General features: G+C 54.3%; 3 protein-coding genes across 9 annotated transcripts in view; 2 read left to right on the forward strand and 1 right to left on the reverse strand.

Annotated features, from left to right (window-relative positions):
* Positions 1-26716, forward strand: part of LOC308460984 (uncharacterized protein) — a 165564-nt gene that overhangs the window by 115443 nt on the left and 23405 nt on the right. The gene's annotated exons all lie outside the window — the stretch shown is intronic.
* Positions 239-18383, forward strand: ARRB2 (arrestin beta 2). Its single transcript, XM_080977576.1, has 15 exons — positions 239-397; positions 2956-2986; positions 5416-5476; positions 6745-6789; positions 10023-10219; positions 10676-10735; positions 10903-10970; positions 11628-11763; positions 13022-13106; positions 13293-13365; positions 14058-14195; positions 15302-15385; positions 16102-16184; positions 16309-16363; positions 17401-18383. The coding sequence occupies exons 1-15, from the start codon at positions 375-377 to the stop codon at positions 17495-17497; spliced, it is 1236 nt and encodes a 411-aa protein (XP_080833702.1). The 5' UTR covers positions 239-374; the 3' UTR covers positions 17498-18383.
* On the reverse strand, positions 18376-26566 carry LOC308461008 (uncharacterized protein). 7 transcript variants are annotated; one of them, XM_080977580.1, is made up of 9 exons: positions 26474-26566; positions 24575-24644; positions 24050-24149; positions 23740-23813; positions 23244-23474; positions 22657-22719; positions 20039-20194; positions 18976-19048; positions 18376-18889 (listed from the first exon to the last, which is right to left on the reverse strand). In XM_080977580.1, the coding sequence occupies exons 1-9, from the start codon at positions 26562-26564 to the stop codon at positions 18653-18655; spliced, it is 1095 nt and encodes a 364-aa protein (XP_080833706.1). In that variant the 5' UTR covers positions 26565-26566; the 3' UTR covers positions 18376-18652. The 7 variants fall into 7 exon arrangements, with proteins under 7 accessions (XP_080833706.1, XP_080833707.1, XP_080833709.1 ...); XM_080977581.1 differs by having other exon boundaries at positions 24050-24125; positions 24566-24644; XM_080977583.1 differs by lacking the exon at positions 26474-26566 and adding an exon at positions 25551-26027 and having other exon boundaries at positions 24050-24125; positions 24566-24644.

A 26716-nucleotide genomic window follows, 5' to 3' on the forward strand; every position in this document is an offset into this window, starting at 1 on the left:
GGGACGCGCCCCGGGGGGGGCCTGGAAACGCCCCCGCCAAGCCGCGCCCCGGGGAGGGGCCCCGCGAAACCGCCGCCGCCGGAGCCCCGGGGCGCGTGCAGAGGGCGGGCGGGGCGGGGCGGGGGGCGGGGGGGCGCTCTGCACATGCTCGGGGCCGCGCTCCCGCCCCCCGCCCCTCCCGCCGCGCCGCTGACGTCGCCCCCCACCCCGCCTCCCGGGCCCGCCCTGGGATTGGCTGCCGAGGCGCCCACGTGACCGCGGCCCGGAGGCCAGCCATGGCTTCACTGTGGTCCGCTCCGCCCTGCAGCCCGGACTCGGGGCCGGAGCGCTAGAGGAGGAGGAGGAGGAGGAAGGCGGGCGGCGGCGGCGGCGGCATGGGGGAGAAGGCGGGAACCAGGTAGGAAGGGACCCAGGCGTCCGGGCGCCCCCCCCCGCCAAGGGACCCAGGAGTCCGAGACCCCCCGAGGAGGGGCCAGGGGTCCCGGACTCCCCCCTCCCCGGGACTCGGGCTCCCCTCGCCGTCCCCTGACCAAAGCGCCCCCACGCTGGGGGACCCAGGCGTCCGAGCGCCTCTTCAAGACTCCCCCCCACCCCACCCCTCTGGAGAACCCAGGTGTCCTGGCCGCTGGCTGGAGCCCCTGCTGCCCCCGAGGACCCAGGCGTCCGGGTCCCAGACTGCGCAGAAGGGCTGGGGGTTCGGGGGGGGCGGGTGGACTTGGCTGCAAGGAGGGGGCCCCGCCGTCCTCCCGGGGGGCTGCCGTGCCTGAGCCAGGAGGCATTGGGGTACCAGGCGGGGGGGGGGCTGGCAGCCGCCCCAGCACCCAAAGGCTCTCTTGCCATTTCCCCCCGGGGGGGGGACCCCCTTCCCCGCCCAGACTCCTGCCAGCTGGCATGTCTGTTCCCAATGCTTCTTGCGGGGGTGCCCTTTCTCCCCCCCCCTTGCCTTGGGTGGGGCAGAAAAGAGAAGTTACTTCTCCCTCCCTCCCTCTCTCCCCTCCGTTATTTACTTTTATTAGTTGGCTATTAACCTCTTCCCGGAGCCAGGCGGGAGTTGGCACCAGAACCCCAGATGTTGTGGGGGGAGAGGGAGGGCCGGCCACGTCCGCCTGTGTACACACAACACACACACACACACACACACACACTCTGGCCTCTGGACCCGGAGCTGAGAGGGGGCCGGACCCGGCCAGGGCGGTTATTCCCCTTTATTAGTTGCATTCATACCCTGCGCTGGGAGCTGAAGGTGCTTCTTCAAGACTCACAGCAGCCCTGCGAGGCCCAGAGGCAGACACTGGCTGCCCCCTTCGGGATGGCCAAGTGGGCAGGATTGGAACCCTGCTCCCCCCAAGGCCCTCACTCCTCCCCATTCCATCCCCAGGACAGCCCTGCAAAGCGGGCGCAGCCCCCCAGGCTCTGTGGGCGGTGGGCGGGAATCGAACCCAGGTCTGAACTCTACCCACTCTGCCTGCTTTCCTCAACTTGCTTCCAGACACAAAGCCCCAAACGGGATGATTTTCCAGCGCAGAGGGGAGGGGGAGAGAACGAAAACGGCCCATTTATAAGGAAGCGGTTTCTCGCCTCCCCATCTCTGCACAAAAACAGGAAGTCATCTGCAGGGTGACATTTGGAAGAGGGTGTAAATAACTTTTTCTGCTCCGCACCCGCCGTCCCTCTGGACAGCTCTTCTTCCGCTCTGCCAGGCTCCCCCCCCCCCCAGACAGCCCAGGACGGAGGTTTCTGCACCAACATGCAATAGGATGCAGCGCCGCTCCCTGCGGTGATGGCCAGCCCCCCTTGAACTTCGGAGAAAGGAGGGGCAGGTGGCAGGTCTCTCTGCCTCCCCGGTTTTCCTGCCCTGATGAATCCTCCTTTGGGCTTCCGCAGGGCAGGGAGGGAGGGGTGTTTATAAGGGGGGGCCCTGTAGCTGCAGAGCTGGAAGGGACCCCCGACCGATCCGCGGCAGGCGGCTGCCCCACCTCTGCTTACAAAATTCCAGTGAAGGAGAGCCCAGGCAGTAGAGCTCTTTGTCTCAGGGTTGTGAGTTCGAGTCTCTTGTTGGGCAAGGCATTGCACGGGGTGAGGCTGGATGACCCCACAGGATCCCTTCCAAGTCTAGATTCCAAGGTAGAAACATTGGCCTTTTCTGAGGAGACGGTTCTGGGGAGGGGTCCTGAGAGCCTGTTCCCCACCCCTTTCCCTCCCCCTTTGGGGCAAGAGCCCCCCCCAGGAGAACAGGATATTTGGAATAAGTGCAGCGTGTTCTTAAATTCTCCTGCATCACCATCCCGTTCCTTTTAAGGTCTCAGAGTGCTTGTGCCAAAAGTTTGGATTGGGGGGGGGCAAGGAAAGAGATGGCTGGTTTATTATTATTACTTTTCCAGATGGGGCTCATGGGGGCTGCGATTTGTGAGCTCAGTGGCACCCGCTCCAGGTTCAAATCCTGCAGATGGCATTTCCAGGCTGGGGGAGACTCCTGGCCTGGGTCCGTCCAGAGAGCAGCAGCTGCCAGCCCGTGTGGGCACAGCAGAGCTGGCGGGACCCCCAGCGACAGCCTCTGTCTCTGCTGGGCTGGACACCCCCCCCCGCCATGCCCAGGCTGGAAAAGAGGTTCCCCAGCGGACTTTGCCCTCCCCACCCAACCCCTTGACAACAGGGTGACAGCTGCTCCCGTTGCTGCGGCAACCCTCAGGCACCTGGTCCTGATGCGGTTCCCACGGCAACACATTGTACTAAGCCCTGCTGGTGGTGGATTTCTGTTCCTGGGGGAGAGAGGGAGCCGGCCTGAGCATTGGAGCATTGGATAATTTAATGGTGGGGAGAGGAGAAGGGGGTGGGGGGAGGGACGGTGTTTCTTTTTTTGGGGGGGTGTCCTACTTGTAGGGGGGGAGATGCTGCACGGGCCCCACTTATCCTAACTGCCTTGTCCTCTTTCTCCCTCTCTGCTGTTGAAAACAGGGTTTTCAAGAAGTCCAGCCCCAACTGCAAAGTAAGTGACCCCCTTTCACCCGGCTTCTCCCCCTCCCTCTGCAAAACACCCCCTTCCCAGTCTGATGGGTGCTGTACAAATAATAATCATAATCATAATAATAATAATAATATTAGCAGTAGTATTTCCTGCAAAGTCAGCCCAAATCCTCCGCTCTGAGCTTGGTGCCTGGCCAAAAAGGCACGTTTAACGGTTTATTCATGTGGCCTCCTCTCTCCGCCCCCCCCTCGCCATCTCTCCCTTTGTGGGTTTCCTGTCAGCCGCCCTCCCCCGCCCAGCTTCCTTCCTCCCCAACAGGCAAGCGCGACACTCGAACCAGGAACTGAGTCCCGCCTGCCGCTGCCTCTCTCTTTCTCCTTGCTCTGCACACTCTGCTTCTCCCCCCCCCACCTGTCAGTCGCCTGATAACCCCCCCTCGTTCCTTGCGGGTGGCGCTCCTTCTCTCCCCACCACGTGCAGCAAAAAGGATCTCTTGCGTTAGGGTCTGGCTGGTGGATCAGGCCCACCCATCCCAGCAGCCTCTTCTCGCAGTGGCCAACCAGATGCAAAATACACCCTTTCAGGATTCGAACTCAGGAGCAGCTTCTCCCCTCTTGGAGTTTCCAGTTTGCTGCCTCTGGAAGCAGAGCTTTTGCATATTCCATCGCGTTTAATGTCCATCCGCTACCCTCCTCCATGATTTTTAAAAATTCATCCAGGTTGGTTGGCCATTGCTGCCTCCTGTGGCAGGGAGTTCCACAGTTCAACTCTGAATGAAGAAGGACTTTTCTCTTTCCTGCGTCTTCCAGCATTCAGCCTCCTTGCATGTCATAGTAGGGGGAACTTTTCTCTGCCCAGTTTCTTCATGCCGTGCATAATTTTGCATTCTTTATAAATTGATTTTATAAACTTAGTTGCACAAGAACACCCCCCGCCTCACCCCTGCCAAAAGAGATCTCTCTTCTTGCTGATGGGGTGTGGGAAGGGGGGGCAGAGGTACAGATTGGGGGGGCCTGGCTTTTCAGGGAGTCTGAAGGAGGAGAGTTGGGCTCCCGCACTTTGCAGGGAGGGCACGGAGGAGATGAACTGGAAAATTCCATTTTTGAGCTGGTTGCGGGGGGTGATCTTGAGGGGTTGAGAAAACCACTGTTGGTGCAAGGGAGGGGGGAAGCACCCTTGTGGTGATGGTGGGGCTTTTGTTTGGGGGGGGCAGCGAGGAACCCGGTGCGTGTGGCTGCCAGCCCTGCTTTCAAAACAAAACACCTGGTGGAATCCTGAATCTTGGGCACGGCAGCTGAGAGGCAAGGATGGAGGCAGGCAAACACATATCTTTTCTTTCTTTCTTTCTTTCTTTCTTTCTTTCTTTCTTTCTTTCTTTCTTTCTCTTTCTCTCTTTCTCTCTCTCTCTCTCTCTCTCTCTCTCCCTCTCTCTCTCCCCCCCCAATCCTGGTTTATTAGGGGGTTATTAGGGCTAGATGAGCGCTGGGGGATCTCTTCTTCGGAGGTTCTTAAGCGAGGCCCGGGTGCACCTCTGCCAGGGATCCTCTGGCTGTTCTTGCAGCGTTTCAGGGGGTTGGGCTAGATGTCCCCTGGGGTCCCTCCCAAGCCTCCAACGCTCTTTGTTGACTCCCGGCGTCTCCGTGGTGATGCTGCCCCCTCCCTCCCTCCCTGGGGGGCAACCCACAACGCAGACTCCAGGCAGGGTAGGGCAGCCAGAAAGTGCTGCAGGCCAAACAGCGTTTGGGGCTGGGGGGGAAGTGAAGGGGGGGCAGCTGGGACCAACGGAGGACGTGGGGAGGGCAGGATGGAGCCCCTGGAGCTGGACCGGATCTGGTGCGAGGTGCCGCCTCGGGGGGTGCAGGTTTATCGGAAGCAGCTCAGCAGCCAGGTGGGGCTCTTTGGCGGATGGCGATGGGGGGGGGGGGGTCCTTCCTCGCAGCTTCCTCCCCCAAAAAGCCACTTGCAGGTTATGGATTTTGGTCTGGGAGGAGGAGGGTGGGGCTGGTAGTGTGCTTAAGGGGCCCCAGTTCCAGGTCTTGGGGGAGGATGAGGAGAGGACGGGGGGCCTTGGCTGTGTGAGGGGGGGCAGACACTTGATTTCACAAGATTTGGGGTATTTCCAGTGTCCTATGACCCTTATCTGTGCCACCGATACAGAATCGGAGAGCCGTAGGTTTGGAAGGGCCCCCCGGGTGTGACGCAGCCCAACCCCCTGGCATGCAGGAGCCGCAACCAAGGATCCCTGACAGATGCCCCCCCCCCCGACCTCTGCTGAAAAATCCCCAGGGAATCCGGGCATTGTAGAGTCAGGCGGGGCTCCCGAGGGCCATCTAGCCCACCCCCTGCCATGTTGGATTGGGGGGAGGGGCTGTTTCCCTAGAGATGCCCCCCCTGGAGGAGGTGTCCCCTCTCGTCTCCACCTAATGGGGGTCTGCCTCTCCTCCCTCCAGCTCACCGTCTACCTGGGCAAGAGGGACTTTGTGGACCACCTGGACAGAGTGGACCCCGTAGGTGAGTAGGGGGCAGAGGGGGGGAGAGCCCCTGGGGCAGTCGGGGGTGCAGGGGGGGAGAAGAGGAAAGTGAGTTATGGGGTGGGCCCTTCCAATTTATTTGGGGTCCATCAAAGTCATCCCCCCACCGGCTCCATTCAGGGGACATTGCCTTTTTAAAAACTGCACTTTTAGACCCCTTTAGTTTCTTGCAAGGAGCTCAAGACTGCAGGAAGGCAGCGCCTGGTCCCTGAGTCCCCCCCCCCGGGGGTCACAGCTTTTGAACCCGGGTCTTTTTTAAAGCAAAGGGCTTTAATAGTGCTGTGCTGCTGTAGTTTTTAATTACATGTACCGTATTTTAATAGGCATGGCTTTCAAATATTCTTGCAGTTCTGTTAGAGTCTGATCACATTTTTCGACAGTGATAGTAGATCATAGAGGTGTACCTTAATAAATTCGGATACTGCCCTTCACCTGTAGATCTTAGCACAAAATTACAAGACCCAAACCCCAAATGTGTATTGAAACGAATACAAAACCAAAGCAATACCTGCCCCACAAACACACTGAAAATTGTAAAGGGTATTAATCAGCTTTTAGCTTTTTGTATCGTAACTTTATTGGTTTCATTTTGTTTATTCCATGAAATTTATACACTGCTTTATTTTTATTTATTTTTAAAACACCCCCCCAAATATAAACAATAAACTTATCAATAAGGAAGAAGAATAACAGGAACGACTTAATAATCTGCGCAAGCTGACTTATTTAACATTTGTCGCTTGTCGCCCAAAGACACACACACACAATGCCATAAACTGTGCCTGCTTTTTAATTGTTAATTTTAATCACCTCGTTTGTTTATTCACTGTTTGCCCCTCTCTGCATTCCACGGGATCCTGACCGCAACACGATAAAACGCAGCGTCAGAAATGTAGGCAGCAATGAAATTGCAATTTAAAGTCCGTGAGACTAGTTTGGGTGTATGTGTATGTGTGGGAACCATTTCATTTTACAATGTGGAACCAAATGGAGAGAACCGTCCTGGGAACAGATGGAAACCCAAAGAGGGGAAACTGTAAAATGGGGGCATGGAATGAGGCCAGTTCCCGGGGGGGGGATGACAAGGGTCCCAAGTAAAGGCCTTATCAGATTATCAAGTCTAGAACCGGGGGCGGGGCTGGGGCGTGTGTGTTGCTGTTTGGGCTGTACCAGTCCAGGGCGACGTGGGTGGGAATGGAGGTTTGCACTCCCCCCCTCACCCCCCCCGTTTCTTTTCTGCCCCCTTAGATGGTGTCGTTCTGGTGGACCCTGAATACCTCAAGGAGCGGAAGGGTAAGCAGGGGGGCAAGGAGAGGGGCCGGTGCTTGAATTTGGGGGAGCACTGATTTCTGCTTGTTTGCCTTTATTTATTTATTTATTGTGCCTTTTGTAGAATCATAGAATTGGAAGGGCCCCCCAGGGGTCATCTACTCCAATCCCCTTCAAGGCAGGAATCTCACCTGTTCCTCTAAGGAGCTCAAGGTGACTTGCATAGTTCTGTCTCTCCCCCCACCATCCAGTCCTCACAACAACCTTGAAAGGTAGGCTAGGTCTCCACTGGCTCCCGGTGGAGTCCAGGATCAGGTTTAAGGTGCTGGCTTTGACCTTTAAAGCCCTATGCGGCCAGGACCCTTGTATCTACGGGACCGCCTCTCCCGGTCTGCCCCGCAGAGGAACTTACCGTCCTCAAACAAAAACATCTTGGAGTTCCCGGGCCACAGGGAGGTCAGGCTGGCCTCAACCAGAGCCAGGGCTTTTTCGGCTGTGGCCCCGATCTGGTGGAACGCTCTGTCACAAGAGACTAGGGCCCTGCGGGACTTGACATCTTTCCGCAGGGCCTGCAAGACAGAGCTGTTCCACCAGGCCTTTGGTCAGGGCACAGCCTTTGGTAATCCTCACAGAACTCTAGCCCAATGGTTGCCATTAATTTGATTCTGAACTGATTTTAGAATGTATTTTAATTAATTTACTGTGTGATTTTATGTACACTGTGCTATTTTTACTTGTTTCTTAAAAAAAAAAATATTATTTAAATATTTTATTTTTTACCAACCACCAAAACACAGTGAAACCCCCCAGGCAGCTGATACATTGGGTATACATATTCAATAATATACATATTCAATAATATTCAATAACATATTCAAATCAGCCATATGTACACTTCTATATACCTTAACACTCCTCCCTCCACAAGGTTTATTTAACATTTAACATTTTAATTGCCCCAGATTGTTCAGACCTACCCAAATAATTCAGTTTCTTCTGAAACCAGTCCTCATTTTTACTTGTTGTTAGCCGCTTTGAGCCCAGCTTTGGCTGGGGAGGGTGGGATACAAGTAAAAATTTATTATTATTATTTATTGAAGTCACAGCCAGCAAGCCGAGTGGGATTTGAACCCTGGTTCCTCCCAGGTCCTAGTCCCCAGGGAATCCCCACGACAGCTCTGGGGGGGAGGCCGGGCTCAGAGGCAGCCCCTGCCGCCTCTCCCAGGCCACGCCCTTGCAGGGAGCTTATTCCATGACCAAGTGGGAGGATTTGAACCCACGTCTCTCCCAGGTCCCAAGGCTCTAACTGCTGCACTCTGGGACCTGCTTGCGTGTAGAAAAAGAAACTCAAAGCGGTTTACAAAAATAAAAATGGAAAATAACTATTTATTTCAGGGTGCGGTATATCGCTATAACAGTTAACAATTACATATATACTTACCTAATAGAGATGTTATCCAAACAGTTATTTCTAATACAATTTTTAACCTACTGTATTTCTACAAAAGAGTTCCAAATCTCATCTCTAAGCAATCTGCTCACTGACGGCAGGGATAGTCAGCTCTTCAATCTATTGATTAATTGGAGCCGTACATTAATGATAATAATTTTATTATTCATACCTTGTCCATCTGGCCGGCTTACATCTTCGCAACGCATCAAGATCCGTCTTTCGGCCCTAGTAAGGGCACAGAAAATCAAATCTAATCACGTTGCCAAATCTCATATAGTAGGTATGTCGTTCAAGAGAATATTATCCTCTGAAAATAAATTATTGATGGGAAAAATTAACAGCAATAATTTAAAATGTTCGAAAGGTCGAAATGGCAAAAGTCTGGATGCAGGTTAAAACTCGCAGCGACTTTCGGAATGAAACTGCTTTTATCGGGCGCAGAAAGTGTTCAGCTGAGGCCAATATCAATAGGCAGGCAGTTCCACAGTTCTGCCACATTAATTTCTACAGAGAGAGAGTTGCAGGAGACCCGTCTCTGTGCCATTTGAAGTCGTTTTTGCAAGCAAAGCCCTTTGAATTCCCAAAATCCCAATTGTGCCATCTGAAGATGGTATTCAAATGGGTGAAGATTTGTTCTGTCTAATTCCCGCACTCCCCGCCAAGCTCAGGGAAGCCTTTTCAGAGAGAAAAAAATTAAAACCGTCAGCCTAGAGAAGAGAAGTATTGTTCTCCCGCTCTCAGAAAAGAGATTTTCCCTGCTCCTGACGCCAGTGAAGTTGGCAGCTGTTTGGGGCTTGATGGGAGCCCAGCAGGGCTAATCTGGGAAGTAAAAGCAGGTGTAAACTTTACATTTATGCCTGGAAATGAGTCTCTCTCTCTCTCTTTTTATAATAATATATAATAATAATTAATTATTTATACCCGCCCATCTGGCTGGGTTTCCCCAGCCACTCCAGGTGGCGCCCAACAGAATTAGTGATGATAATAATAATAATAATAATAATAATAATAATAATAATGCGATACAACATCAGACATTAAAAACTTCCCTAAACAGGGCTGCCTTCAGATGTCTTCTAAAAGTCAGATAGTTGTTTATTTCCTTGACATTTGAAGGGTGCCACTACCGAGAAGGCCCTGTGCCTGGTTTTTCTGTCTCCAGTCCTTAAGATGCTCCAAATTGCTCAGTGTCTGATCATTTGAGGAGGGCGGGGGCAGCAGAGGAAACTTATCTGGGTAATTCTGTGGAAAAACGGTCAACCTACAAACCCATTTTTCCTGTTCACAAGTGGTCTCTATACTATCCTGAAGATAATTCAGTTCACAGTTTGATTATCAGTCATTCTGCGCAAGATTAGAGCAGCTGGGAGTGTGAAAGGAAGATGACTCAGAATTTCTCTAATTCTCTAATTTCTGCTCAAGACCTCGCCAGAGAAAACAGGCAGTAGGTTAACGACCCTGGACTGTACTGATAGTTTTGCTTCCTCCTCTGGGGAACTGATAAGAAGTGCCATGCTAGGGGCGGAGATCAGATGCCTGGAGGGCAAGGAAAATTGCGTTGCTTGAGCATGTTACTACGTTGGTCACGGCGGAGTCGCCCCCTGATTTCCGTCACTGAGCAGAAGTGGCGAAGCCCTTGCTTTCTGCAAAACCGCAAAATCCTAAATGCCTGGGTTGCATCTTTGGGGGGGGGGAGAGAACAGTTTCCTGTTTCCCGTTCCCCTTTTCTGCGCTTGCCCTCCCCTTTGGCTCCTGCGCTGTGGGACTTGGGGGGCCTGACCCTGTCCCCCTTCTTCCCCCGCAGTCTTTGTGACGCTGACCTGCGCCTTCCGCTACGGCCGCGAGGACCTGGACGTGCTGGGCCTCTCCTTCCGCAAGGACCTCTTCCTGGCCTCCTGGCAGGCCTTCCCGCCCCCCGAGGAGACCGCCGAGCCCCTCACCCGCCTGCAGGAGCGGCTGCTGCGGAAACTGGGGGCCAACGCCCACCCCTTCAGCTTCATAGTAAGAGAGGGACCAAGCCCACTCAGCCTTTGCACCCCAAAAATGCCTGCATTGTAGGGGGTTGGGATAGCTGCCCTTTGGGGGGCCCCCCTTCCAACTCTCTGCAGTTCCGTGGCTCTATGATTTCCTTTCCCTCCCCTGTCACAGAATCAAAGGGCTGTCAGGTTGGAGGGGAACCCAAGGGATATCTAGCCCAACCCCTGGCTTAGAAAGTTGCCATGAAAGGCGCCTGCTGCATTTCCAGTGGCAGGGAGTTCCGCAGGGCTGTTACCTCGGTTTCTGGTCTCTGCGCATGGGGTGGAGAAAGTGGCAAGGGAGGAAAGCGGGGGAGGGGGTCAGGGACTCGGAGGAGAAGTCCTTGGGGTGGGGGCCCCTTGGGGGTGGGGTTGGTGACCCCAAAGTTGGAGTTGAGGGGGCAAACTTTTGCACTGCTTTATTTCTTTCTGCGCCCCACAGATCCCACAGAACCTGCCCTGCTCTGTGACGCTGCAGCCGGGTCCAGAGGACACAGGAAAGGTAGGGGGGTTCTGAAGGGGTGGGGGCAGATTTTGGGGGTTCGGGGCATAGAACCGTGTGGATTCTGCCCTGAAAGCAGCATATGGGGCAGAGCTGCTTATGGGGCAGCTTGGGGGGGGAACCACCAGTGCCACTAAGTGGACCCCCCCAATTTCCTCCTCCTCCAGGCTTGTGGTGTCGATTTTGAGATCCGGGCTTTTTGTGCCAAAATTCAAGATGAGAAGATTCACAAAAGGTGAGCCAGCTTTGCAGGGCTGTTCCTCACGGGCAAACAAATCCTTTGGCTGAGAAACTGCAAAAAAAACCCCACAGATTTATTGTTATTTTGGGTGTTACGTAGCCCAGTCTTCCCTGCCAAACTTCTGGGAGTTTCCTAGAATGGAAGACTTTCAAGGGGACCCCCAGGGGTCATCCAGCCCAAACCCCTGCCATGCAGGAACTGCGGTTGATCAGGGAAGGCTGTGGGGCGGGTGGCCAAGGCTGTGTCATTTCCTGTGAAGCCCCTTGCCCCCTTTTCCGCCTGCTTTGCCCATGGCGGGCTCTGGGTTCGGATCCCTGGCAGCAGGCCAGAAAATACCTTTCTCTAGGGAGAAGCGTTCGGCCCGACCCTGTATTTAATTCTTTGCTATTTATTTCTTTGCTCGATTTATATACTGCCCGTTATCCTGGCCCCCTTCTCTCAGACTTGCCCACCTCGCAGGGTTGTTGTGGGGTTGCAGTGGGGAAGAGAGCCACCTTGAGATTCCTAAAGGGGGGGCTTCTGTTCATGCAACGGATTAATCGGGCTTTGAACTGCCCCCTCCTCACTTGCCTTGAGGAGAACCCAGGCGTCCTGGGCCGCAGCCCCCTCCTCTTTCAACCCCTCTCCCTTCTTGCCCCCCCCCGACCACAGGAATTCCGTCCGCCTGGTCATCCGGAAAGTGCAATATGCCCCGGAGAAGCCCGGCCCCCAGCCCATGGCCGAGACCACCCGCCACTTCCTGATGTCCGACCGCTCCTTGCACCTCGAGGCTTCGCTCGACAAGGAGGTATTTATTGGGGGGGGGGCTTTGCAATGCACATATGTGCATTTGCGGGGTGGGCGGGTGTGAAACGTGCTTCTGACTGAGACCCCCGCAGGCCCTCGCCACCAGTCAGGAATCCGGGAGTCGCAGCTCAACGCCCTGCAAGGTGTGAACCGTAGCTCAAGAATCCCTGGGAGCCCGGCCTTCTTAAAAGCAGCCCCCGTCTAGTCCCAGTCTCCCCCACCCCTGCAATAGCTGCCCCCTCCCCACAATGCCCCCCCTGCAAGTTCCTGCAATGAGGGAAAAGACCCTTAAAGCAGAATAAAACACACACCAGTATCCTCAGGCTGGTCTGAGCAAATCAGTGCTTTTTAAAATAGTTGATAATTCTGATTATTTAAATTTGCTGGAAGCCACCCAGAGCGGCATAGAAATACTGTAATGTGTTATTACTACTATTATTTTAGAGTAATTTCATTTATAAAAGATAAGAGAAAAAGGAAATACGTGAGAAAGAAGATGCAGAAATAAAATCAGTACATTTCCATACATTGAAATAAATGATGTTGTATCCCTGATACGGTGAGGGGGGGGAGTATTTGATCCCCCTGCTAAATTTGACCGTTTGCCCTCCAACAAAGAAATGACCAGTTCATAGTTGTAATGGGAGGTTTATTGTAGCTGTCAGAATAACAATAGGAAAACCTCCAGAAACCCAGAAGACAAAAGTCGGAGATTGATGAACACCCTCCCATTAAACCTACCATTAAAATTATGGGCTGGTCATTTCTTCGTCAGGGGGCAAACGAGCAAATTTAGCAGGGGATCAAATATTTTCCCCCCCTCACTGTACAAGTGTAGCTGTTCAAAACCTAATAAGACATTCTTTGCAAACTCATTCCAAATATCACTATACGTATCCAAACAAAGTATCTGTTGTCCGACTGTCAAGTTCCATACAATAGGTGTCTAGCAGGTCAAGAGAATATTTTCCCCTGAGTATTTTAGCTTTTAGGGGGCTCTGAAAAAAGGCGTCAAGAGGCAGTGAGTTCCAAAGACGGATCTTTTGCGAATGTGGGACTCTTGGCAGCAATGGTTGCAGGTTCCCTGTCCTTCTGGGGTCACCAGCTTCACGGTCGATGTTCCCCGCTATGATTTGGGGGGACGGTGCCCCTTGGGGGGGTGTTGCAAGAGAGAGGCACCAGGTCCCAGAGGGTCTTCCCTTTGGGGGCCCGCCCTTGGCCCTGTAGCCTGACCCCCCCTTCTCTCTCTCCCCCTCCAGCTTTATTATCACGGGGAGCCCATCAGCGTCAACGTTCACGTCACAAACAACTCCAGCAAAAGTGTCAAGAAAGTCAAGGTGTCCGGTAGGAAAGGGGGGTCCTGTGGAGCCGGGGGGAGCGCTTTGGGGGGTTCTGCTGGTTTGGAAAAAAGGGGTGTATGGGGGACCAGCAGCCAGCTGAGGGCCACCCCCGACACCCCCATTTGGCACTCCCTGGACCTGGCTTCCTCCGGACATCCCCTGACGCTTTTCCTTCCTCCTGACTCTGCAGTGCGGCAATATGCGGACATCTGCCTCTTCAGCACAGCCCAGTACAAGTGCCCCGTGGCCCAAATCGAACAGGAGTAAGTCTCCAGCCTCGGAACCGGGATTGGGGCGGGGGGACGCGGGGTGGGTGATTTCGGAAAGCTCAGCCTTGCATTCGTCATCTCCCCAAGCGTCGAAATGTTCGGGGACGCCCTTCTCTCCTTAAAGACTCCAGTGGAGGAGACTCCTGCAGATCGGATCCCAGAACTGGGTGGGATCCCCAAGGGTCATCCAGCCCAACCCTCTGCAATGCCGGAGTCTCAACCAGACAGAGGGCCTTCTCGGTGGTGGCGCCCACCCTGTGGAACACCCTCCCACCAGATGTGAAGGAAATAAGCAGCTACCTTATTTTTAAAAGACATCTGAAGGCAGCCCTGTTTAGGGAAGCTTTTAATATTTAATGCTGTCTCGTTTTTAACACTTGATTGGAAGCCGCCCAGAGTGGCTGGGGAAACTCAGCCAGATGGGCAGGGGATAAATAATAAATAATAATTATTATTTTGGCCCTGGCCTGACGCTGTCCCCTGCAGCCCTGCTTGCCACGGGGGCTCAGTGGTTAGAGCAGCTGCCTTGCAGGCCGTTCCCAGGTTCGAGCCCCAAGAGGGTCCTGCCTGACGTGGGCTGGCAAACAGCCTGACTCAGTAGAAAGCAGCTTGTGCCGTTCCTGCCAGGCGGGCCGCGCTGGGCCGGCAGGGACCTTGACGCCTCTCTCTCCGGCTTCCTCCGCCAGCGATCAAGTGGCGCCCAGCTCCACCTTCTGCAAGGTCTACACCCTGACGCCGCTGCTGAGCAACAACCGGGAGAAGCGGGGCCTGGCGCTGGACGGGAAGCTCAAGCACGAAGACACCAACCTGGCCTCCTCCACCATGTGAGTCCAGCAATTCAAGGCTGGGACCCCCAGGGGTCATCCAGTCCAACCCCCCGCTGTGCAGGAATCTTAGGACTGCAGAGGGACCAAACGGGGGTTGCAGACCCCTAGTGGGGGGGGGAGGGGGGCAGGAGGTTCCGGGGGGGGGGTTAAGAGGCAAGGGGACAGGGAACATCGGACACTGCAGAGCTGCTCACCCTGGATTGCTGGATTGATTGCACTCAGTACTGCAAGGTGTTCTCTGTGGGGCTGCCCTGGGTACAGGATGCTGCAGCACGGTTGCTGACAGGAGGGGAGACCCAGTCAGCACACAACCCCTGTGCTGGCTGCCCATTTGCTCCCGGGCCGAGTTCCAGGTGTTACTCTTAGTATATAAAGCCCTTAAAAAGGGGTTGGACTAGATGTCCACTGGGGTCCCCGCTAATTTGTTGAGGCTGTGATTCTAACAACTTGGGACCAGCTTCTCTGCGAGATCACTTGACCGCCTTGAGTCTTCAGGGGAAAAGGTGGGGCATAAATAAATAAATATTATTATTATTATCAATAATATATAGTGGTAGCAGCAACACTTTGGAACCCCCTGCCTTGATATCTTCCCGCACAGTTGCCTTCACTCTATTCTTTTTGTCTGAACATTCCTGTTGAGATGAGTTTGCACAAGTTTCAGTCTATTCTGCTGCGGTTTTAAACGGTGCTTGTAGTGTGTTCCATTGTGGTTTTGCAATTTTAGCGACAATTTTATTGTTTTATCCTTTTTGTAAAACCCTCTCTGAGGCCTTTCCCCTTACAATCAAGCGGTATATAAATTTTATGAAGTAAAATACAGTTAGTTTCAGTTGGATTTTGAACAATTTGGCCATTAGCTGCTCCTGCTTTGAGTCTTCTTTACGGGCTAATGCAAAAAAAACGCTGTTCTGAACAATGCTTTTTGGAGGGGAGGGGCCCCTGGGGGTGAGTTCATGGCACTTTGGGGAACACTGGTTTGTTATGTGGCACAGGAGGAATGCATGGATGGTGAGAAGGGGTAAGAAATGTGAGCGTTGGGAAAAGGGGAGGCCTTTTCAGGTCAGAGCGACCCCCCTGTTTCTTTTTCCTTGGCATTGCAGTGTGAAGGAGGGTGCCAACAAGGAGGTCCTGGGCATCCTGGTCTCCTACCGGGTCAAGGTCAAGCTGGTGGTGTCCCGGGGAGGGTAAGTATGAACATCGGGTGGGTGGCTCTTCTCTCATTGTCCCACGCACCCCCCAAATCCCAACTCTCTTCCAAAGATATGTTTGGGAGATTCCTGCTCTCTAGTAGATCACTCCAAGCGCATTTAAATTTGGTTAGATTTTGCATCGGCTCTTGCCCACTTTCAAACACACACCTAGGCTAGAATAAATCACAGGCACTTGGCATTGCAGATAAGTGGATATTTTGGGGTTCTTTCAGAAGTTACAGTCGACAAGTCGCAACAGTAAAAAAAAAAAGGTGTGTGTGTGTTTCCAATCAACCTAAAAAGAAGAGAACGCAAAGTATCGTGCAATATTTGGGATTTGCAAAGATGCAGGCTGCAAAATCTCCCCAAGGAGTTGTAGCAAACCAAGGATTTGAAGGAAGATGCCAGTGGAAGATAAGTCGGGAAGTCTGTGTAAGATTAAGAGTTGTATAGATGCAATGTGCAAAATGCAAAATGATTAAATAACTAAATATATATTATATGTATTATATATATATGTGGCACCTGTTCAGCCTCGACGCTGGACCAGCCTCATCCATTTCATATGTCATATTTCATATGGAGCTTCCAAGTCCAGAGGCAGTCTACCTCCATTCCCAGGTCCTACAGGGCATTTGGCTGGGCCAGATGGGCTCCCTTGGGCCTGATCCAGCTGCAGGCTCTTCTCACGATCCTCTCCTGCCCCCCAGGGATGTTTCCGTGGAGCTGCCTTTCGTCCTCATGCACCCCAAGCCGCCTGACCAGGCCTCGCCCACCTTGCAGCCTCAGCTGGGTAAGTCTCTGAATCGCGGTGCAGGCCCTCTCCTACCACCCCAGAGGCACCTGCGCTTGATGGAAAGGGGGGGGAGTTTCACAGGGTGGGAAGAGGAACCTCACGCCTCCCGTTTCCCTTCCAGCCGCCCCCGAGACGGACGCCCCCGTTGACACCAACCTCATCGAGTTTGAAACCAAGTAAGACAAGTCTGGCCCTTTCCCTGGGGGCTCAGAGGCCAGCACCCACAAGGCCCTGCTCTCGGGGAGGGGGGGGGAGCCAGGCTGGGCCCAGAGCGTCTCTCTCTCTCTGTGCCTAGTTATTTCCCATATATTGACCCAATTATTTAGTAGTATTACTTATTTTCATACCGCCCTTCATCCGTAGAACTCAGGGCAGTTCCCAGCATAAGAACACAAGATGGAAACCCAAAACGCGCAATAAAAACAAAGCAAATAATATGATTTATTATTGCATTTATACCCTGCCTTTCCTCCCAGGTTGTTCAAGGGAATGTGCCTTGTTGTCCCCCTCCCCTTCTTATCCCCCCCAACGACAACCCCACGAGGGAGGTTTGGGGGCCCCAGTCACCCAATGGGCTCCCCAGTCCTAGTTTAGAACTTACAACACCCTGAAATTTCTATTTTCTATTCTGCTAGTTGGAATGGTTGTTTTTTGGGTTTTTTTAATATAGGGCAGGGATAATATAGGGGGGAGCCCACAAACCCCCTTTGAGGACTTCTACGGGGTGTCTGCATTGCCCATCTAACACTTTAGGGGTGGGAGGGAGTTTAATTGGGGTGGGGGGTTTAAAAGTGGAGAATCTGGGTCAGCATTTGGGGAACGGAAAGGAGAACCCACAAGGAGGAGGGGACAGCTGCAAGGGCCCCCCTCCAATTCAGCCCCCTGTGTCCAGGCCCCCAGGAAAGGAGCTGGACCTCTGGGTCTTACTCAGAGAGCTACCAGCGGCAGTGTGGCGCAGTGGTCAGAGCACCCGGGTTTGAATCTCTGCTTGCCTGGGGGTCTGGTTTCTCCCTTTCAGCCCCAGCCCACCTGGCAGGGTTGTTGCTGCAGAAAAGCGGAGCGAGGAAATTATGGGATGTAGGAATGCAGGGAAACAAGCAGATCTTTTACGGGTGCAAAGGGGAAAGAAAAGCCCCCGTTTTTGTGCATATCCAAAGCATCCTGACTCTGCCCCCCCGTTTTCTCCTTTCCTTTTTCTCCCCCCCCCCCCCAGCTACGGGCAGGACGACGACATTGTGTTTGAAGACTTTGCCCGCCTGCGCCTGAAGGGGCTGAAGGACGACAAGGAAGACGACGACCATTTTTGCTAGGGAGGGAGGAACACCCCCCCCCCACCACCACAGGTCCAGCCAAGTTGGGGGGGGGCGGAGAGAGAGGAAAGAGCCGAGAAATGGCCCCCACCCCGTACGAATGTCGCCTCATCCTCTACTCCCCCCTCCTTCCTTATAGGAGCCATCACCCCCCCCGCCTTGTGTCTTCATGCTGTATTTGGGGGGGGCTTTTAATGTGACTAAAAATGGAGGGGGGAGGGCCGCCACCTCCTCTGCCCCCCCAGCTTTTAATCTTTATCTGCTGCTGCGTATCTTCTCCACAGATGGATTTTAACGCCACCGTCCTCGTCCGTCCCCCCCTCCCAAATTTTTGTCTAACGCACTGGAACATTTATTGGGCATTATCGTCTGACTGTCGTATCCCCCCCCCCCCCAAAAGCACCACGTTGTGTGTGTCTAATCTCTCTGGGCAACCCCCCCTCTCCCCACCTGCTCTTTATATAAATGTCTTATTTTTAAATGCTGTTTTAACTGGTTAGGGAAAACAATTGGTCAGTTGAACTCTCTCCTCTTTCGCTTTTAAAAAAATCAGTGGGGGCTGGGAGGCCCCTTCTGTCTGTCACCCCCCCCCCTCCGGAGATGTGCGTCTGCTGGCCAAGGGGGCGTGAGCTGAGCCCGTCTGCCTGGGATTGGGGGCCCCGCCCCATGCCCCCAAATGCCGAAGGGGGCAGGTGTGTGCCAACGTCTCTGCGCTTTGTGCCCAGTTGTGTCCCCCCCCCAAAAAAACCCTTGCAGGGCTGCCCCCCTGTACAAACAGGTGCAGGGCAGGCAATGCGTGTAAAAAGAAATTTGAAAAAGGCCATTATTGTTTCCTACATTGTCTGAGCAGAGAGCAACAAATGAAAATTAAAAAACGGTTAACAGATGTCTGGAAGTTTTTATTAAGTGGTTTGAGCATTAAAAACGGGGAGGGTGTGTGGGAGAAGTGGAAAGGGGGCTCCTGTGAAAATAGCAGCCCCCTTGCCAGAGATTCTCAGATCTGCAGCAAGGACTCCCCACTTTTGCTGCACCGCTGTGGGGCCAGACGCTCCCTGACCCCCAAGTTTTGCAAGAAGGAAGACCCTCACGCGCAGAAGAGCTATGTGGGGCTTTCGGTAGCTGCCCAACCCTGGGGGGGGGGGGCTTGAGGCCATGCTACCCCTGACCCCCAAAAACTTGTGGACTCCAGGGTTGTGGGGTGTGGCTTAGCCCCCTTTTCCTGAGCAATTCACACAACCAGCACGCTCTCCGTGACATGAGGTCCAGATGAAGAACCCGGGTGCCATTGCAAGCCTGCTGTGACCACTGAGCAAGCCGACCGACGGCCGTGCAGACATTCTCAGAAAGGGCCAGGCTGCATTCACGGGGCGGGGGCTGCCTCGGGAATCGGACCTGCGGCGAGAAAGAGGGGGCCAAGTTAAGGACCTGGAGGAAGTTTGCTGCCCCACCGACTCCCCGGGAAGGAGGGGCAAGGGTACCTGCAGCTGCGCGCTGACCCAGAGGGGATGAGGCCCGAGGGGGGCTGGACTCTGCTGGTCCTGCTTCTGAAACCTAGAAGGAGGGGAAGGAGCGCTAAGAACCGCGGGATTGAGGGGGAACCCCAGGAATCGCAGTTCAGGCATTCCTGACAGGCGGCCACCCAAACTGCTTGAAGACCCCCAACAAAAGAAAGAAAGGTTCTTCCTGACGTTAGCTGGAATCTGCTTGTAAATTGAAGCCATTGCCTCAAGTCCTCTCCTCCGGAGGTCCTCCTCTGAGGGCCTTCTGGCGGTTCCCTCCCTGCGAGAAGTGAGGTTACAGGGAACCAGGCAGAGGGCCTTCTTGGTGGTGGCACCTGCCCTGTGGAACCCTCTCCCATCAGATAACAAGGAAATAAACAACTACCCGACTTTTAGAAGACATCTGAAGGCAGCCCTCTTTAGGGAAGCTTTTAATGTTTGACACACTATTGTACTTTAATATTTTGTTGGAAACCGCCCAGAGTGGCTGGGGAAACCCAGCCAGATGGGCAGGGTATAAATAATAAATTATTATTACTATTTTTAGGGAGCAGGAGAAAACCAGCTTGCTCCATCTTCCCTGGGACAGCCCTTCAGATATTTGATGGTTCTCATCTCTCCTCTTTCCCAGGCTAAACATCCCCAGCTCCTTCAACCATTCCTCATCAGGCCTGGTTTCCATCCTGCTTGCCCTCTTTCAGCTTGTCAACATCCTTCTTAAATTGTGATGCCCAGAACTGGACACAGGGCTCCAGGTTTGGTCTCACCAAGGCAGAATAAAGCGGTATTATTCCTTCCCTTGATCTGGACGCTCCTGTTGATGCAGCTAGGATAGTATTCCCCTTCTTTGCTGCTGCGTCACACCACTGGCTCCCGGTCTACCAAGCCCCTTGGTCGTTTTCAAGATCGCAATAAACCGAGGTCAAATGGTATGAGAATGCAGGCTTGATGCTTTCCTAGAAACCTTCCGCCCTGGAAGAATCTCTCGCCTGAAAGGTGGGGCGCACATTACTTGACTAAATATGCCCCCCGCCACACCCACCTTTGGGCTGCTCCCACCTTCTGCGCTGGTTTCCTCGCAAGACGTGCTGAAGGTGCTGTCGCTGGGGGACGATTCTGCAGCTGCCGGCCTGGGAATCCTGCGTCGAGAGAGAGGGGCAGACCGTGTTGGGGGCAGGCAGTTGGGCGCCCCCCTTTCCTAAGGAAAAGTGGGGGGCTTTCAGAGCAAAGGCAGCTGCTGCTCAGAAGGCGTGTCCAGAAAGTGGTGTTGGGGGATGAGTGTTCAGACCCCTGGGCCCTCACTTGTGGGGTGCCTCAGGGTTCCGTCCTCTCCCCCATGCTTTTTAACATCTATATGAAGCCGCTGGGAGAGATCATCAGGGGGTTTGGGCTGGGTGTCCATCAGTACGCAGATGATACCCAGCTCTACCTCTCTTTCAGATTGGAACCAGTGAAGGTGGTGAAGGTACTGTGTGAGTGTCTGGAGGCGGTTGGAGGATGGATGGCGGCTAATGGATTGAGGATGAATCCTGACAAGACAGAAGTACTGTTTTTGGGGGACAGGGGGCGGGCTGGTGTGGAGGACTCCCTGGTCCTGAATGGGGTAACTGTGCCCCTGAAGGACCAGGTGCGCAGCCTGGGAGTCATTTTGGACTCACAGCTGTCCATGGAGGCGCAGGTCAATTCTGTATCCAGGGCAGCTGTCTACCAACTTCACCTGGTACGCAGGCTGAGACCCTACCTGCCCACGGACTGTCTCGCCAGAGTGGTGCATGCTCTAGTTATCTCCTGCTTGGACTACTGCAATGCGCTCTACGTGGGGCTACCTTTGAAGGTGACCCGGAAACTACAATTAATCCAGAATGAGGCAGCTAGACTGGTGACTGTGGGCGGCCACCGAGACCACATAACACCGGTCTTGAAAGACCTACATTGGCTCCCAGTACGTTTCCGAGCACAATTCAAAGTGTTGGTGCTGACCTTTAAAGCCCTAAACGGCCTCGGCCCAGTAGACCTGAAGGAGCGTCTCCACCCCCATCGTTCTGCCCGGACGCTGAGGTCCAGCGCCAAGGGCCTTCTGGCGGTTCCCTCATTGCGAGAAGCAAAGCTACAGGGAACCAGGCAGAGGGCCTTCTCGGTAGTGGCACCCACCCTGTGGAACGCCCTCCCATCAGATGTCAAAGTGATAAATAACTACCTGACATTTAGAAGACATCTTAAGGCAGCCCTGTTCAGGGAAGTTTTTAATCTGTGATATTTTACTGTATTTTTTGTTTCTATGGAAGCCGTCCAGAGTGGCTGGGGAAACCCAGCCAGATGGGCAGGGTACAAATAATAAATTATTATTATTATTATTATTATTATTATTATTATTAGGCATGGCCAGCCTCTACAAACTGAATCTTCTTAGAAAACAGCACCCTGCTTTCCCCGCAGAGGGAAATTGAAAACATTTAAAACTGTGAAAAACGAAACGCTCAATCTAGGACTCTCCTCCCTGGGAGGTTTTTAAGCAGAGTCGAGTGATTTCAATACCGCTTTACATTTTAAAAACATCTCTAAGCAGGTCTACAAAAAACAGGCAACTTAAAGTGTTGCAAAAACACACAAGTTTAATTTTTTAACAAGAATTCAAAGGTTTGGTAGCCGCCTGCCATGAATATTTCAGTTGCAATACCTGCATTGTAGGGGCTGCACCAGAGGGCCCTCTCCGTCCTTCCAGCCTTTTAAGACATAAGGACCAGACCCGGGATCAATGCACACAGAGCGGTCAGCCAAGACGCAGGATCCCAGCGTGACTGACACAGGATAATTCTATTATTATTATTATTATTACTACTACTACTAATCTTAAGGGCCTGGTCCATAGAAAAGGGATGGGAAGCTTCAGGGGCTGCCATCGGTTTCCCCACTGAAAATTAGAGGTGCTCAGGGCCCAGAGATGGCTGGGGAAAAGCCAGGTGCCCTCCAGGACTCCTCGGATTGGCACCACGATGAAGGGCGAGGTGGAGAATGCCCACCTCCCTTCTCAAAGCAGCCCAACCCCAAAGCTTCCTGGAGCAGGGAATGGCTCCCCCCCCCTCCCTATAAGGCAGGATTGAAGCAGCTGTCCTCTCTATCACAAAACGGGGAGAGCAAGGCACCCCAAAACCTTGTGCCAGGACTGATAACCCCCATGGAAGGCCCCAAGGGGAGCCCCTCCTCCTGTTCTCCCAGGGGCAAATGCCCCCAAGAACTGAGGAATGGAGGTAGACTGCCTCTGGAGCTGGAGGTTCCCCAAGGACACCACGGCTGGGTCAGGGCAACGGGGGGCCGCCTAGTCCCGCCTCCTGGCCTCGCAGTGGCCAACCAGACGCCCATCATGGGAACCCGCAGGCAGGATCCGAGCGCAAGAGCAACTCTCCCCTCCTGCGGCTTCGGCAACTGGGATTCAGAAGCACGGCCACCTCCAACTGCGGAGATGGAGCAGACCCGCCGATGGCCCATGAATCTGCCTCGTCTCCGCCTTTCACCGCTGCCTCCTGTGGGAGGGAGTTCCGCAGTTCAACTCCGCGCTGCGTGCCAGAGTGGCCCAGGGAGCTTCAAGGCCCAGCGGGGATGGCAGCCCCACCAGAGAGGGACACCCCCTTGCCCTCCCTCAGGAAAAGGAGACGGACTCACATGCCGGCCGCTTCCCTCGCCTCCTGCAGCTTCTCTTGGAGGCGCCGGACTCTCCGCTGATACCTGGGGGGGGGGGGGGAGAGAGACGGAGTCGGGGCTGCAGTGGATTTCAGGGAAGAAAAGCCTTGTGCAAAGAGGGCAGCATATGAATTCTAACCCAAATGTCTTGGCACTCCAATGTTTTGGCTCCTGAACGCCGCAAACCCAGAAGTGAGTGTTTTGGTTTGCAAATGTTGGTTGGAACCCGGACATCCGACAGGGCTCCAAACGCATTGTAAGGAGTCTCTATGGGAGTATATTGTATTTAAAAATGGGGTATCAGTTTTTAGGGAGCTAACCAGGTTGGGATAGCAGGCTTGTTGGGTTTTGAATGTCTTATGTAGATTTTTCAATTTCGTTGTTCTGTATGGGAAAATGACAATAAAGATTATCGTATTGTATCGAGCTTGCTGCAGCCACTTGGAAGCCGGGCCTTGGTTCCAGAATGTTTTGGAAGTCGAATGGACTTCCGTTTGGCTTCCGTGGTGCAACTGCACCTCCCCAGCCCCCTGCCTGAGCACCTTTCCGGACAGAGCCCCTCTGCTCACCGGTCGTGCTGCTCGTTGGCCTGGTTCAGCCGGCTGGCCTCCAGCGCCTTCTCGCGCACCCAGCGCACCTCCAGCTCCTCCCTTTTCCGCCGCGCCTCCTGCATGAGTCCCTGCGCCTCGGCCAGCTCCCGGCGCAGCCCCTCGGCCTCCTGGGAAAGCGCCCAGGCCTGGCACTGCGCCTCCTCGTGCCGGCGGGTCAGGGCAGCCAGATCCTGGGCCAGGCGCCTCGTCCTGCGGAGGGGCAGAAAGCACCGGATCCTAGAGAAAGCCAGGAGGGACACCCAGGGGTCATCCAGCCCAACCCCCGCCGATGAAAGATTTCATTTTCTAACGTTTTGTGGGCTTCCTGGTGAATTTTGCAGCAAAGACGGGGGGAACGGAGGAAGGAAAGCTGCTGGGATGCAACGCCGGCGAACCAGCTGCACCCAGCTTCTTTAAAAGGCCGAGCCCCCCTCCCCTCCCACACCTGGAGGGCCAGAGAGACCAAGACTCCTACTTTGCCCGCTGCTCCTTGTTCTCTGCCTCCACCTCCCTCAGGATGTCCGTCAGGAGGGCGACCCGCTGGTGCAACTGCAAAGCAAGCGCAGCACTTATTCATTTCTCTCCCGCATTTGCACCCCTACATTTTTTGTCCCGGGAGCAGAGATTGGGTGGCTGTCTGTGGGAGATGTCAGCCTTGAGATTCCAGCACTGCAAGGGGTTGGACTACATGACCCCTGGGGAGCTCCTCCCGCCCCACAATTCCATAATCCGACGGAGCCACAGGAGCTGGCCCCGATCCAGGCCCTTGCGGAGCCTCCACTCACCTCCTCTCTCTCTTTCCGGAGTTCGATCAGCTCCATCTCCTGCTGCACCCGGACGGAGGCCACTTCCTGGGGGGGCCTGGAAAAAGCCAGAAGAGGGGGACTAGATAAACTAACAGATAGGATTCGAACCCTCGAATCTCTGCGGGATCAGAGATTCTCAGAGGACTGGAGTAAACATATGAACTATTTGAAAAGTAATTGTGATGAACAGTTTTGCAAGGTGGATTATTTGAAATATTAGAAGACTACGAAAAGAATTATTAGTTAAGGATAATTAAACGCAACATAGAAATTATGAAATGCAGAATAAGTGATAAAGAATGGAAAATCTTCAGAGGTGCTGACAGAAGTCTAAAACATGTTATGAGAAAATATGTTGTATGACTGTTGGAACTGATATGTTAAAAAATCAATAAAAATGTATAAAAAAGAAGAAAAAAGCCAGAAGAGGACCCCCCCCCAGTTCAGCAAATGCCCGTCCTCCCCCCATGCCAGCACCCCACCCCGCGCACTCACCGGCAGGACCACTGCCCCTCCTCCTCCGCCGCTGCCAGCAGGGTCTGCAGAGCATCCAAGCGGCCGTACAGTTTTTCATCTGGAAGAGCAAGAAGGAGCGTCTCAGGAGGGGGCTGGGAAGGAAGGAGGTCTCTGGGCCAAGGGGCTTTTAGAAAGGGCAGCCCCACCCTAGGCCTCCACTGCCCCACTTGCCTCTCAAAAGGCTGGGGAGAGAAAGCAACTTCTTCATGCAGCATGCTGTTAACCTGCGGAACTCCCTCCCACAGGAGGTAGCAAAATGGCCACCGACCTGGACGGCTTTAAAAGAGAGTTGGGCAATTTTGCAGCGGACAGGCCTATCAGTGGCTACTAGGGAGGATGAAGGCCGTTTGCTGGTAATGGTGGGGAGAGCTGCTCTTGTGTTCGAATCCTGCCAGGTGGCTTCCCATCAGAGGCGTCTGTCTGGCTGCTGTGAGATCAGGACGCTGGGCTCGGGGGCCCCACTTTGGCCCCTCCAGCAGGTGGTTCTGATGTTCAAGGCAATGGTTGCCAGCAGAAGGGGCCCTAGGGGTCATCCAGCCCAACCCCCTGCGGTGCAGGAATCACAGCAAAGGAAACACACAAGCCACTTGGTGGCTGCGGGGAGTTGTAGTCCCACAACCTCTGGAAGGCGCCAGGAAAGTAGCAGTTGCAGGATTCTGCACCAGGCAGAGAGCCAAGAAGATCCTACTCTGACTCTATGGCAGGGAAGCGGCCCTCCGGCCCTTTCTGCCCGGCCCTTGAAACTCCTGCCAGGCTTCACGCCTCTCTGCCCTGCTTTATAGCCTCCCAGAGTTTCTGTCTAACCAGAAAACATCTTCAGACTCCCGAAGGTGTGGGCCCAGGGGGTGGCAGCGCGAAAAAGGCCAATCCCCACCCCAGGGATCCTTGGCATAATTATGGACATTATGCAAATCAACGGTGTGTCTGTATTTGGAATAACTCTGTGTGGTTCTGGTTATCTCACCCGAAAAAGGATATTGCCAAGTTGGAAAAGGTTCAGAAAAGGGTCACCCAATTATTATTTATTCCTGTTCTATGCTGCCCTTCATCTGAGGGTCACGGGGAAAATGATCAGGGGGCGGGCTTATTTGTCAAGAGAAAAGATAAGGAAGAGGCAGCATGATGGAAGCTGATAAAATGACTACTGTCATGGAGAAAGTGGAGAGAGGAAAGCTTTTCTCCCCCTTTGGTCCCAGCAGAACTTGGGGGCAGCCAAGGAGGCTGAATGGCGGGAGAGGCGTTCTCCTGCGGCGCCTAAAACGGCGGAACTCCCTGCCCCAAGAGGCAGTGGCGGCTGGAGATGGATTATCCAGAATGCCGCAGCGAGACTGGGGACTGTGAGCGGCTGCCGAGACCACATAACACCGGTCCTGAAAGACCTACACTGGCTCCCAGTATGTTTCCAAGCACAGTTCAAAGGGCTGGTGCTGACCTTGAAAGCCCTAAACAGCCTCGGTCCAGTATCCCTGAAGGAGCGTCTCCACCCCCATCGTTCTGCCCGGACTCTGAGGTCCAGCGCCGAGGGCCTTCTGGCGGTTCCCTCCCTGCGAGAAGCCAAGTTACAGGGAACCAGGCAGAGGGCCTTCTCGGTGGTGGCGCCCGCCCTGTGGAACTCCCTCCCACCAGATGCCAAGGAAAGAAGCAGCTCTCCTATCTTTAAAAACCCCTGAAGGCAGTTTTTACTATTTAATGCTGCCTTGTTTTTAACCCTCGCTTGGGAGCTGCCCAGAGTGGCCGGGGAAACGGAGCCGGAGGGGTGGGGTCTAACGGGGGAGGGGGCTGGGCGGAGGAGCTCCCAGCCGGCCTGCGGGATGTGTCCCCCGCCCCGCTGACCAGGGCGCCCCGGGCAGAGGCCCCAGTGGCGGGGAGTCCCCTCGGCCCTCTCACGTCGCTCCAGCAGCAGCCGCAGGCCCCGCGCGCGCCGCTCCCGCCGCCGCAGCTCCGCGCGCACGTGCCGCCGCCAGCCCGCGCCCGGCATGGCCCCGCCCAGCGGGGGACGAAGAGGACGACGGGAGGCGGAGGGCGGAAGCGGCGCCTTTCAAGGCCTCACCTCAGAGAGGCGCATGCGCGCGCGGCCCCGCCCGCCCCGGGTCACGTGCCGCCAAGAGAGCGTAGTTCTGGATGCTGGGC

The sequence above is a fragment of the Podarcis pityusensis genome (genome assembly GCF_964106645.2).
Source record: "Podarcis pityusensis genome assembly, chromosome: 13".
NCBI lineage: Eukaryota > Metazoa > Chordata > Lepidosauria > Squamata > Lacertidae > Podarcis > Podarcis pityusensis.